General features: G+C 39.6%; 1 protein-coding gene across 7 annotated transcripts in view; it reads right to left on the bottom strand.

The window, feature by feature from the left end:
* CACNB2 (calcium voltage-gated channel auxiliary subunit beta 2) overlaps positions 1-14,004 on the bottom strand; it is a 402,144-nt gene that overhangs the window by 270,402 nt on the left and 117,738 nt on the right. The window contains exon 1 of one of the 7 annotated variants that reach the window (XM_054503026.2): positions 8,596-9,479. The exons of the other annotated variants lie outside the window; for them this stretch is intronic. Coding sequence (XP_054359001.1) covers positions 8,596-8,643 — 48 coding nt within the window. The 5' untranslated portion in view covers positions 8,644-9,479. Of the gene's footprint in view, positions 1-8,595; positions 9,480-14,004 lie in introns of those variants that run through there. 7 annotated transcript variants of the gene reach the window in all.

Raw genomic sequence — 14,004 nt, 5'->3', positions numbered from 1 at the left:
AAGATTCCAGAGCTCTCAAGGAAGTAGGAATGATTGAACATGATTGAATGGATCAGAAAGTAAAGAAGAGGGACAGGGACCATGTTTCTGGCTTGGACAATGGAGAGTATAACAGTGTCATTTAATCTAACCAGTAAATGAGGAGTAGATATAAGTAGTGGTGGGAGGGTGGAAGGGAGGAGCAGAGAGAGGGAGGAACAGGACCACAAGGATGGAGCTCAGTCTTGCATAACCATGTTTACAGTGCCTGGAGAGTTTCCAAACAGAGATGTCTGGAAACTTTTGAATATGGGTCTAAAACTTGGAAGAAAGATCTGGGCTGGGCATATTGATTTGGTAGCCATCAGCATATGTGCAGAAAAGTTTAACTTCAATTTCTCTAGCCATTTTTTCTAGGTCTATTTTTTTTTCAGATTTTCTTTCTTTTGAGCATTCCTCAAATGTTATGTTGCCATTCACTAGCTTCTCTAGAGTTGATGGACTCATGACCACCTGAAGGAATAGCAATATGGCAAGACATTGAATATATCATATGTAGATTAGGAGAAATAGGAAGAAAAAATGGAGACAGGAGAATGTGGTATCACAGAAGTGAAGGGAAAAGTGTTTTAGACAGTGGGATGGGTCCATGTCCAACAGATGTGACCATCATGAGTTGTGTGTATCTTTAGTGGAGGATGATAATTCAGTAGGCTAGCACAAATTAATGGAAATATCTCTTAAGATGATGTAAATTCACCTGCTTAGATCTCATATATTCCTTCTGACCTTTATTTATTTAGGAAATCTGCCAGCAACAAAGGCATACCACAGTGCAAATCAACTCAGTAGGACTTGATCACCCTTCATGAAACAGGTTCTTATCATGCAAAGCAAAGGACTTAACCCTAACCCACAGTTAAGCACCTCCACATATAACATCTCATGAAGGCCAGACCTAAAGGACATTTGGGAGCTCATAGCAGTGTTGCTATGAGACACTTCTTGATCAAGAAGAAGGCCAGACCTTGCCCTTCTTTATTCCAAAATACGTTGAGTACATATGACAATTTCTCAATCAATAGACTCCTCAATTTATGAATTACTTTTGCTCAATGCATTTCAGATTGAGTGTTTTCTAGTGAGTAGGAGATAACATATTATTTAAATTTTATAAGCCTTTCTGGAAAAAGGTGAGGGATAAATTAATTTTAAGGCATTTGTCACATTAAATATGTATTATTAAATTAAATCATACTTATTACAACATACTTAATGATGTAAAAGGTAAAATCCTGTCTGTTCCTCTATAATCTCATTTTCATGTGCTGTTCATATATTGGTAAAGTCTTTTAGACCTCTACTCATGCAAACACCAATATAAATGCAAACACATGTAGAATAAATGCAATCATACTATAAACATCGCTCTACGTCTTAGTTTTTATATAATATATTCTCAGAATATAAACCTCCTTCTACGTCAGTCTATACAAATCTAGCCTTTTCTCTTTAATGCCTATATGCTATTTCCTACTATAGGTGGTATACCATTTATTTACTCCTATTGTCAGATAATCCAGTTATGTCAAATACATTTTAATGTTCCAGAAACTCATATATTTCCACCGCTAGACTAGACTTTTCTGAGAACAGAGATGAAAGGTTCAATTCCTCTCTACATTTCTAACTTTCAGAATAGCCTTGGGCAAAGAGCAGGGACTCAGTAACTGCTTCATGAATGAACAGTTAGATGATGACCACTACAGCCCTACATAATTCGATACGCTTTACAAGAGCTTTCTTTAAAACAATGAAGGCATCCTTCTAAAAGGGACTGCTCTTTTTCAGCATTGGAGAAGTTGTGCTCAGATGCAGAGGGAGGTGGGAATAATCACAATTGAAACAGTTCACATTTACTTGAGTACTTACTCTGTGCCAAGTGTTTTCATAGTTTAACACATTTAATAATCATAGAAAACTTAAGAGTAAGACTCTATTATTATTCTTGTTTCATAGAAAGGCAAGTTGAGGCACAGAGTGATGGAGTAACTTGCAGGAGCTTCTCCGGTGTGCAAAGGCTGGGCCGCTGCCCCAGAAGTGTCATTCACACATGAAACTGCCTCTCCAATGGGAAGAAAAAGTGATCGGTGTTAACTGGGACCGTGCTGGGAGGTGCAAAGGCAACCGGAGGGTCCCATGCCCCTGAACATGCACCAACAAGCTCATTCTCTACACATGCCCAGAGGTTGCCAACCACCAACTTAATTTCATTTTCCCGCCTCTGTGCTTCTTAATGTTTATATGAAAGTTTACCTTGTTTTCTTTTTTCTTTTATTTTTTTTGTTTTCCTTTTTGACATGGAGTCTCACTCTGTCACCCAGGCTGGAGTGCAGTGGCATGATCTCGGTTCACTGCAACCTCCACCTCCTGGGTTCAAGTGATTCTCATGCCTCAGCCTCCTGAGTAACTGGGGTTACAGGTGCCCGCCACCACACCTGGCTAATTTCTGTATGTTTAGTAGAGATGGGGTTTCACCACGTTGGCCAGGCTGGTCTTGAAATCCCCACCTCAAGTGATCTGCCCACCTTGGCTTCCCAAAATGCTGGGATTACAGGAGCAAGCCACCACACCTGGCCTCTTATTTTCTTTTAATAAAATGTCATTATGTAGTGAGGTTTATAATTAAACCCAAATTTAAAGCTCTGAAAAAATTAAGGATTTTAACATGGCCAATATTAAAAGCTATTATTAATAAAAACACATGCAGTTCCAAATATGAAAAGTTATCAATTTCTTACCAAAATACATATATGAACTTGACATTCAAAGATAGAGAGGTCTTAAAAGCCATATATCACCCTTAAAGGACATCTTAAGACATATCTGGAAAAGCTCTGAGTGATTTAAGGAAACAGATATATACACACACACACACACATATATATATACACACATACATACACACGTGCCTTTAAAAATCATTTACTGTGCAAATATATTTCCCAAGGCATATATAAGTGTATAGCTCATACTTATTTTATTTATTTATTTAGAGATGGAATCTCACTCTGTCTCCCAGGCTGGAGTGCAGTGGCACGATCTCGGCTCACTGCAGCCTCCACCTCTGGGGTTCCAGTGATTCTCCCGCCTCAGCCTCCCAAGCAGCTGGGATTACAGGCGTGAACCACCACGCATGGCTAAGTTTTTGTATTTTTAGTAGAGACAAGGTTTCACTCTGTTGTCCAGGCTGGTCCTGAACTCCTGACCTCAAGTTATCCACTCATTTTGGCCTCCCAAAGTGCTGGGATTACAGGTGTGAGCCACCGTGCCCGGCCCACTCACACTTATTTTAACTGGCAGGACAATTCTGATCACTTGTGAAAAGTATGAACTGTGAGTGAAAAACCACAATTAAAAAAAAAAAGTATACTACCTACATTCTGCTAACCAGAAATCTCTGTGAACTGGCACTTCAGCACTTCTCTAGCCCAGTGATAATTGATTTTTATACCCAAAAGCACTACAACATTTTCATGTTAATTAAATGTAATTATAATCCCATTATTTAAACTTGGAAAGACATTCCAAACAAGATGACCAAAGCACTATACATGGAATAAGTGTCAATTTCACCTTGTATCTCATTTTGACCATCCTCAGACTCTGTGGCCTTTGGAAGTACAGTTTATTTCCCTGATTTGAAATTTTCTCATCTATAAAATGAAGACATCATCACTTCCTTTACCTATCCCTACTGATTGCTTTAATGTCAAATGAAATAGTGGGCATAAAAGCATTTTGTAAACTTTGAAGGACTAAGTGAATGTGCATTGGAACGATCAGAATTTAACTAGAGTACCGAATTGCTTAAGTTATGGTATATATACAAATGCAATGTATTTGGTGACATTTAAATGCTCTAAAAGCTCAAACGTGATCACACACTATGGAAAGTGTGGATCTTATAAGAGATTAGTAACACGTGGACTACGTTACCTTCCAGTATCTAGTCATTTATTAAAGCTTTTCAAGACTATTAGTAGTTAGCAGCTAACACAGGCAGCAACCAAGCAGACAGCAAATTCCCCTGCTTCATGATCTCCTATCACAGTAACTACTAATTTTTCAAAAACAACTACATATCAGGCCAGAAGTAAGTGCACACAAACATTATTTCATCTTAACTCTCACAATAAACTTTTGAAATTTTACTATTATCCTGATTATATGCATGAGAAAACTGAGACTCAAAGAAAGAAAAGAACTCCACTATCACATGGTAAGTAAATGATTATATCAAAATTCAAACCCAGGCTAAGTCTGATTGCATTTGTATATATCTCTATCAGTAACATTTGTCTTTAATGATTTTGTTATGTTAATCACCAGATGCTTTTCTCCTTGCCAGTTCTTTTCTGAAGGAAAATGCCTGAAAAGACAGATAACCTAAGACAAAAAGAAGCAAGATACTTGAACAGGTATTTCACAAAAGAAGATGGCTAAATGGCCAGGCACAGTGGCTCACACCTGTAATCCCAGCACTTTGGGAAGCTGAGGTGGGCGGATCACAAGGTCAGGAGTTCAAGAGCAGCCTGGCCAATATGGTGAAACCCCGTCTCTACTAAAAATACAAAAATTAGCTAGGCGTGAAATTGGCAGGCACTTGTAGTCAGGAGGCTGAGGCTTGAATCTGGGAGGTGGAGGTTGCAGTGAGCCAAGATTGCACCACTACACTTCAGCCTGGGCAACAGAGTGAGACTCCATCTCAAAAAAAAAAAAAAAAAAAAAAAAAAAAAGAAGATGGCCAAATGGTCAATAAATATATGAAAACATGCTTGACTTCATTAGTTATCAGGGAAATGCACAGCAAAGCCATAATGGGATACTCTGACATACTCATCAGACAGGCTAAAATGCAAATGACAATACTAGGTGTACGGGGAAGGCACGCAGGTGGAAGTGAACATTGATCCGATGTTTCAGAAAGCTGCTGACCAGCATCTACTTAAGCACAATGTATTTATACTGTACCCTATGACTTGGCAACTTCATTCCTTGATTCGCATCCAACAGAAATGCATACATAAACATTCACAATATGGCATGTCCCAACTGTTTATAACAGCACTATTTATGATAGCCCCAAACTGGAAACTACCCAAATGCCCAACAACAGTAGCATGGAACACTAAGTCATCGTAGAGCTACACAATGGAATACTGTACAACCGTGAGCATGAGAAACTGCAGCTTCAACTATGTGCAGCCACGTGGGTTAATAACACGAATACAATGGTGAGCAACACAAGCTAGATGAGAGGAGAGTACATGCTGTTTGAGTTCATTTGAATAAAATTCAGAAACAGGAAAAACCAATCCACCATGTTAGAAGTCTGTTTAGTGGGTACCCTGGGGGAGGTGGGAGACAGCTGGAATTGGAAGGGAGGAGAAGGTTGCTCGCAATGCTTGGTTTCTCGATTTGAGTGTTGGTTACACAGGCATGTTTGCTTTGAGAACATTCTTCAAGCTCAATGCTTATATAATTTCTGCACCCACTTTTCTGCATGTATGTTATACTTCAATAATAGTACATTTAAAAATAACTATAAAGGGTATAATTGGATTGTATGTAACACTAAGGATAAATGCTTGATGGGATGGATACCCAATTTTCCATGATGGGATAATTATGCATTGCATACCTGCATCCAAACATCTTATGTACCCCATAAATATATACACCTATTATGTACCCACAAAAATTAAAACATTTTTTCAAAAAGCTTACCAAAAAGAGTTAGTATCTCTGCTCTCCAAAGCATGCAAATGTCAATACTTGAGAAGCATTTCACAGAAATGCACACAGAGCTTACCATGTTTATATATCCTTTTAAATTTAAGAGTATTTATTCAGCTCACAGATTTTCGTATCCTTAACGAAATAGCAAGACAGTTTAGGTAAACACAGGAATTACTTCTGAGCTGTGAAGCTGAGTTCTAAAAGAATGATGGTTAGGAGTAAACAAAAGAATGAAGACTAGATATTGAACATCAATAATAATGTCAAGAATAAAAGGCTTAAGCACTGAGTCTTAAAGAACAAGACAGGGCTACAGCCTACAGCCTACTTCTGTGAGCCCACTGCTCAGAGAAGTTTCGAATCTGAAGGTAACGTTAAACAAGTGAGGGGAGGCAACCTAATAAGAGCAACAGCTTAGAAAGGTAAAAACCTAGAAATAAAGAACTATGGCATATGCGTATAACTTTCTTTGAAACCCACATAACTTTCATATTCTTTCTGAGAGACAATGTTTGAGTAGGAGGAATTCCTAAGAAAGCTGTCATACTAAAAAGAAAAGGTATAAGAACTAGTGAAAGATCAAGATACATGCACACACAGGTGCATATTTATCAATTGATTTATATTACATCTAAAATATATTCTTTATGTAATTAGATCTAACAGATATATGCATACATGTATGTATATAAATATTGACATTTAGTTCCAGTATTATCAGAATTGTGATTCCTGGAAACTGACAACAGATTTGAGAAAGGACACCAGGACAGCCCAACCAGCGTGACGAGGTCCTAACCACTAGTACCACATAGGGGTCTGGCTGCCCTTTGTATTCAATGAGCAGCCTCTAGATTCATCTGCTTTGCAGACAAATCTAAAGTCTCCATTACAGATAGATGCACAGTGGGCTCTTTTGCTTCAAGGAAAAAAATAGGTTTCAGATTTAACCTATCTTCCACTCTGGGTTGGCCATCTGTAAAGAAAACTGCAATCCATAAAGTGTCAAAGAAGAGAGGTTAAAACAGCAGCAGGTGGGTTAGAGGTAAGGCTTCCCAAGAGAGAAACGCTCTAAAGTAAATGAAAATTTATTTCTAGTGACCAAGGGTATGCATTTATTTTATCTTTAAAAGACATCTGTGCTCTATATTTTGTGGTACTTTATACAAAATACAGGGTAAAAATATTTGAGAATGAGCAGATGAACCAAGTCTCTGTATCTTTCAATCAAGATTTCAAAAATCCAGATAATGTTGTCTCTTCTTTCTATTTATTTACATGTTCAATGTAAGAAGAAGAACTAAAATAAGTAGGGTAAAAATTTGTTACTTTGTTGGAGGCCTTATTTCAGAATTTTTGTATTCAATAGGCACACATAACCATGGATTTCTTCTAATTCATTATACAAGAATAAACAGAAACACAGAAAGCTAAGAAATTCTCACTCTTCATTATTCTAGAAACTATGGGTTTTTAAATTAAAATTATTTTTGTTTTTAACTTAAGGTTTTCTTTAGGCGGCTAATCTTATACTCTAAAAAGTTTGTAACACTTATCCCCAAATCTTATTTAAAAAGCAATTAATTTTTTGACTGGATAAAAACCATCCATCCCTGCAGATGTCGTCTTTAGAAATCTTGGCTGGCTACCTCACTACTCCATTGATTTCTGATATGTCAACTGTTGCATTCAAAAGACAAATGGCACCAAAAACCTTTAAATAAAAGGGGTTTTTCATGCTTTTACTTTTTTAATAAAATTGAATACTCTCTTTAAGGTTTGAGAGTATAGTTCTCTCTCCCTGCCCTCCCACCCCACCCCCTCACCGTTTCCAACTTTATTACTGAGATCATATCAGATTTTGACCTTGTTTGTCCTTAAGTCTCACATATATCTCTTTTTTGTGGCCAATTTTCCAAGGTCACGGGTTTCTTTACCTTCAATACTTTAAGTATTGATTAGCTTGCTTTGTCAATTTTCTGTTTGTTTTGCAGCCAGGAATGTCAAACCAGTGTTAAGCAATTCAGCAATGCAGTTTGCTCAGCCTGCATAAACCTCCTGTTCCCTTTCACATCCCTCCCTGAAAATAGAGTAGCTGCTCGCAAAAGGAGTATGAAAATCAAGCCGGCGCTTGCTCGGAGCTGGTCGGCTAGTGTACGGCACAGCATATTGCAATTAGCATCCAATCATGTTAAGTAGTGATACTTCAATATTTGTGTGAGCCTGCCTTGTAGAATTTAATACTCAGACAGCCATTTTGCAAAACACAGCAGGACCATGAAACAAGGGCTATTTCAGTGAAAGAGGCACAGGATGATAAAGCTGTTGCAACAGCTGTGTCATCCATCCAGTGATTATTATCCGCTATTTTTCTGAAGCTGCTCAAAATGGGATTTAGTGTTAGCCTCTGCGTCTATCTATAATTTGTCAAACTCCGTGGTATTTCTTCCCCCCCACCATCCCATCATTCAAATATGAAAACAGGACTACTCTAGGTAAAAGAGAGTATCAACTGGTTTGAATGAGGCAGATCTCTGAGACAATGGACTTCTCAAACCAATCCCTGCGCAAGTTATTTCCAACCTTATCAAAGTCACAAGGCACAAAAGATAGATAAAAACATCTCTGGGAAAAAATAAATATCTCAGAATCTCCTATACCTCAGATTCCTTGAAAACTCATGGTACGAAATGATCGACTGTCTGGTTGGTTCAGCACAGGGAATAAAAACAGCTGAAAGAGGCAACATGCACCAGACAGACACGAATAGTATTTTCAGCTCCCAGCTGCAATTCTACAGCAATAGAAACTTACATAGGACACCCGTACTCGCCGGCGATGCACCAGCCCGCAGCACTGCATGAAGAGGGGGCAGAACGCAGTCAGCGTGTGGCTTCACCAAGCTGCACTGTGCCTTGTCTTCTCGTCACAGCCTCGGTCCATTTCTTCCCACCTTCTACTCCCAGGTAAGAGGCATGAGCAAATCACTTAGCTTCTGCCTCCTAGGTAGTTTCTAAAAAAGCCACCGTTCCTGCAGGCATGCCAAAACTTTGTTCTCCCCTGTTTGTCTTTTTTTGGGGGTGGGGGGCGTAATTTGAGATCTTCTTCAAGGGGGTTTCCTATTTGCAAAAATCTACAAGAAGTAGCATTAATTTGCCGGAAGTAAGTATTGCTAACACAGAGTTAGGACTGTCCAGATCATCAGAGTTTCTTGGTGACGCTTTTACAGTAGCCATTCTCAACTGGGGAGATTTTCAAACATCTGAGTGTCTTGCATTTCGCGACCCTGCAGTATCCTGCTTTTAAAAAGGAGGAGGCCTACTCCTGCTGCTGTTTATGTGACTGCTTCTTAGCACGCTGCTGTTCCTGCTCCCGCGGCTGCTCGCCTATGATTGCCTTCTTCACAATGCACAAGCTGACAGCAGCATCCTGGATTCACTGTTACCTCTGTAACGTTTTGGGCATATCTGATTTGCTACTTCTCCCTCCTCCCCTGACCCTGAAAAATGACTGAGTCTAGACTCGAATTCACTGTGGATTCCTAGGACTACAGAAACATCCTCCAAACCGTCAGATGCTTTGTCCTGCAGTAGGTATTTCACATGAATCGTAAGGAGGATCGCCAGAGTGGCCTCAGGACCTGACTCGCTCAAGCACTGCGGCGCACAGTTGTTTGGTGCTCACTGGCAAATATTCATTTTCTGGGTTAAAGCATGTTAAATAAACATAACTCTGGAAGGCAAATTTGATCCGACTCAGACCTCATTAATTCATTAGATCACATACCACCTATGATTTAGATATAATAAACTACATAAGGCTGCCTTCCAAGTGTGAGAGCTCCCAAGTCAATACTCTTTGTAAGCTATTATTTAGATCTTTCCCTAAAGACCCAGTTTTCAGGGACTGAGCTGATCCTAATATTCTCCCTAAAGACCTTGTATATGTCACACCTAAAGATGAATCATTAAGACATGTGGAGATTCAGCTGTTCATTGGTATGATATCAGCCATTCTAATACGCAATGATTCATAAAACCCTTTAGTGTGTCATAGATATTGATCCAAATTTGCCCCCATGCCCAAGTCATTCCATATTCTGTTGAGACCTAAAAAGGTATGTTAATGATTTCACGTCACAGATTAACCACCACTACATCCTTTAGGTTCCTGGAAAAATAAAAGACAATTCTCAACACTTTACCAGTATTTTCTCAAGGCTTTTTTGAGATAGGGTCTTACTCTACTGCCCAAGCTGAAGTGCAGTGGTGCAATCATGGCTCACTGCAGCCTTGAACTCTTGATTGTCTTGCTCAAGCAATCCTCCCACCTCAGACTCCCAAGTAGCTAGGGTTGTAGGTGCATGCCACCACACCTGGTTAATTAATTAATTAATTAATTTTTTGAAACAGAGTCTCACTCTGTCACCCAGACTGGAGTGCAGTGGCACAACCTCAGCTCACTACGACCTCCACCTCCAGGGTTCAAGCAATTCTCCTGCCTCAGCTTTCTGAGTAGCTGGGACTACAGGTGTGCACCACCACACCTGGCCACTTTTTGTGTTTGTTTTTTTTTTTAGTAGAGATGGAGTTTCACCATGTTGGCTAGGCTGGTCTTGAACTCTTGAACTCAAGTGATCTGCCTACCTTGGCCGCCCAAAGTGTTGAGATTACAGGCGTAAGTCACAGTGCCCAGCCTAAATTTTAAAATTTTTTTGTAGAGACAGGGGTCTCCCTTTGTTGCCCAGGCTGGTCTCAAACTCCTGGCTTCAGGCCATTCTCCTGCCCCAGCCTCCCGAAGTGCTAGGATTACAAGTGTGAGCCACCATGCCTGCTCTTAAAATCTATGATTTAAAGCAACACTTTTATATTGTTATTAATAGTCTAAGAGGTTGAGAGAGGTGAAAAAAAATTCTGCCTTAATCTCCTTATTTGACTGACAACCTGGGTCCCAAAATGATTCCATGTTTTGTTTATCAGTAATATAAGCAATAGCATAATTTAAGCCCTGTAACTTAAATTACAGGGTTTAAACAATCTACATAGTCTGCGAAAAGTCTATGGTCCTATCATATATTAGTTAAACTTTTGTGGATGTGAAGGTCCAAAAGGAAAATAACAGATAGTCTATAGATAGACAATAAGGACACTTTAGTGATTAAATCAGAAACCTAGAGTAAAACAAAATTTCTGAATTACACTGCAAATTGGCTCTTGAAGTACATCCTGGAAAAAAAAAAATCCCTCACCATTTTCTGAACCATACATGATATATTCCTAGTAGGCAGGATTTCAATTTGATTTTTTAAAGAAACTTTAGTGAGAAGAACACTAAGTAATATAAAAGAATACATAATTCAAATTCAAGTTTTTTTGTTTTTTGTTTGTTTGTTTGTTTTTGACACAGAGTTTCGCTCTTGTCACCCAGGCTGGAGTGCAGTGGCATGATCTCAGCTCACTGCAACCTCTGCCTCCTGGGTTCAAGCAATTCTCCTGCCTCAGGCTCCCAAGTAGCTGGGATTACAGGTGCCCGTTACCAGCCTGGCTAATTTTTTGTATTTTTAGTAGAGATGGGGTTTCACCATGGTAGGCAGTCTGGTCTCGAACTCCAGTCGTTGTGATCTGCCCGCCTCGGCCTCCCAAAGTGCTGGGATTACAGGCGTGAGCCACCGTGCCCGGCCTCAAGTTTTTTCTTAAGACCCCTTCATCACCTCTATCACCACATTTTTACTAGAATAACTGAATAAGGAATAAAAATTTAGCTTAAAGTTAGAATAAGATGAAAACACTGGGGAAACGATCTATCTCTTCTATGATTCTGAATTTGATTTGGAATTCACTTAACTTTTTATTAACTATGATATTTTTATACACCATATAAGAGAGATTCCCCCATTCATTAGAGATTCCACCCACCTTGTCATTCAAGAATCCACAAAAGGATTCCAAGCACTAACTAATTTGATTTGGCAAACATTTATAGAGCACCTTCTGTTTGCTCAGTGCTGTGCTAAGGTGCTGGGGATATGAAATGAATAAAATACAATCCATGTATTCTTCTAGGCACTTATAACAACTGAGGAGGCCGGGCGCGGTGGCTCACACCTATAATCCCAGCACTTTGGGAAGCCCAGGTGGGCAGATCACCCGAGGTCAGAAGTTTGAGACCAGCCTGATCAACATGACGAAACCTCATCTCCGCTAAAAATACAAAAATCTGCTGGGCAGGGTGGCACATGCCTGTAATCCCAGCTACTCGGGAGGCTGTGGAAGGAGAATTGCTTGAACCTGAGAGGCAGAGGTTGCAGTGAGCTGAGATCATGCCACTGCACTCTAGCCTGGGTGACAGAGGGAGACTCCATCTCAAAAAACAGAGGAAAGAGAACACAGTGTTTCAGAGCAATGGGAACGCCAAGGAAACAACTCCTAACCATCCCTGGAAGGAACAGCAGAGCCTTCACAAAGATGATGACACTTGGGCTAGCCTTGCAGAATGGATAGAATTGCATTCAGTGGAAAGTGGGAGGGAGAAAGAATCCCAGGCAATGGGCAGAAGATGCAAAAGCACAGAAGATTACATACAGAACATACACAGAACAAATTGTGTTTCTATAGTGTATACGAAGAAGGGTATCTTCAGACAACAGGGATCTACCCCAAGTCCTCATTCTAAACTCAGTTCTCCCCCAGATTCAGTCTTTACTTATCTCTATATCCCTAGCACTTAGCACAGTCACTGAAACATAGTAGGTATCACAAAGATTCATAGCTGTCCCCTCCTGATCCATTCTTTACTTCATTTACAGTAATAGAAATAGACATTGGCTGCTGGACTAAGAAGAATGTCCCAGCTTCTCTTGCAACTTGGATGGCCACGGGACTAGATTCTGGTCAATGGGCAGATGCAGAAATGGCATGTGCCAATACCCAAGTCATGTGTCACTGCTGAGAGCTGGGACAGCCATTTATAATAAGAAAGCTGCACATTCAGGAGAACAGAGCGACAAGACAGACCTAAGTCCCTAGGACAGTGGAGCTGCCATATTGGCCCAATAGTGTTTACATTTGAACCACACCAAGAAAGAGACATTAACTCCTATATTGGCACTTTTGCTCTGATTTCAATTATAGATGCTAAACTTGTACTATTATTACTATTATTATTAATTTTTGAGACAGGGTCTCTGTTACCCAGGCTGGAGTGCAGTGGTGTAATCTCAGCTCACTGTAGCCTCAACCTCCTAGGCTCACGGCGATCCTCCCACCTCAGCCTCCCAAGTAGTAGTTGGGACTACAGGCATGTGCCAACACGCCCAGCTAATTTTTCTATTTTTTGTGGAGATGGGGTTTTGCCATGTTGCCCAGGCTGGTCTTGAATTCCTGAGCTCATGCAACCTGCCCACCTCAGCCTCTCAAAGTGCTGGGATTAGAGGCCTGAGCCACCACAACCGGCCTAAATATGTATTTCAAAAGCACCTCAAAGTGTTTCCGGAATGAATGATGAATTCACAGATCCAAGCCTGTGGAGGAGGCGGGGGAGTGGAAGAAGGGAAAAGAAAAGGCAGGAGTGGAGAAGAGAATCAGGAACTCAGGCTGAGACTACCTGGGTCCCAGCAAAAGAGTTTAGACACAGCAAAGAGTTTAGAATTGAACTGGTAGTACATACAGAATTATTGAAACTTTTAAATGTGAAAATATCTGTTGTTTTATTAAGAAGTAGAAAAGAAAATTGCAGACTGTTGAGTCTAAAAATAACCTGGTCAATAGTTCAACTTCAGCAAGAAATGGAAAGCTTTTGAGCTTGTATACTTGTCTGTGATAACTGTTCATTTACTAAATAATCAAATAAAGTCAATAAAAACTAGCTGCTTGGCTCATGTAGCTAAATTACAAACCTAATGAATTACTAAATTAGCTTTTTTGTTATAAAATGAGATATCTTAAAAGCAAAATATTGAAAAGCGATAAGAAGAGGCTCAATGACAAAAATCAACAAATTAAAAGTAATCAAAGGTAAATGTAGATAATATCGATGGAAGATATATCTTTTTTAATCCAAGGGATTTATTCCTGGCCAGTCTTTTGAAAATATGAGGATTAATGTTTCTTTACTATTCACTTTCTACATTACTAATAGTTAGGGGTGGCAAGAACACAGTCAAAGTTAAACATCAGATGAAGTTCTTCCTGCAAGAAGAGAACTCTTTGATAATAAGAAATGAAA

This window comes from Pongo pygmaeus, chromosome 8, assembly GCF_028885625.2.
Source record: "Pongo pygmaeus isolate AG05252 chromosome 8, NHGRI_mPonPyg2-v2.0_pri, whole genome shotgun sequence".
Taxonomy (NCBI): Eukaryota; Metazoa; Chordata; class Mammalia; order Primates; family Hominidae; genus Pongo; species Pongo pygmaeus.
The sequence above is the reverse complement of the archived record's forward strand: the minus strand, read 5'-3'. Positions and strand labels throughout refer to the sequence as shown.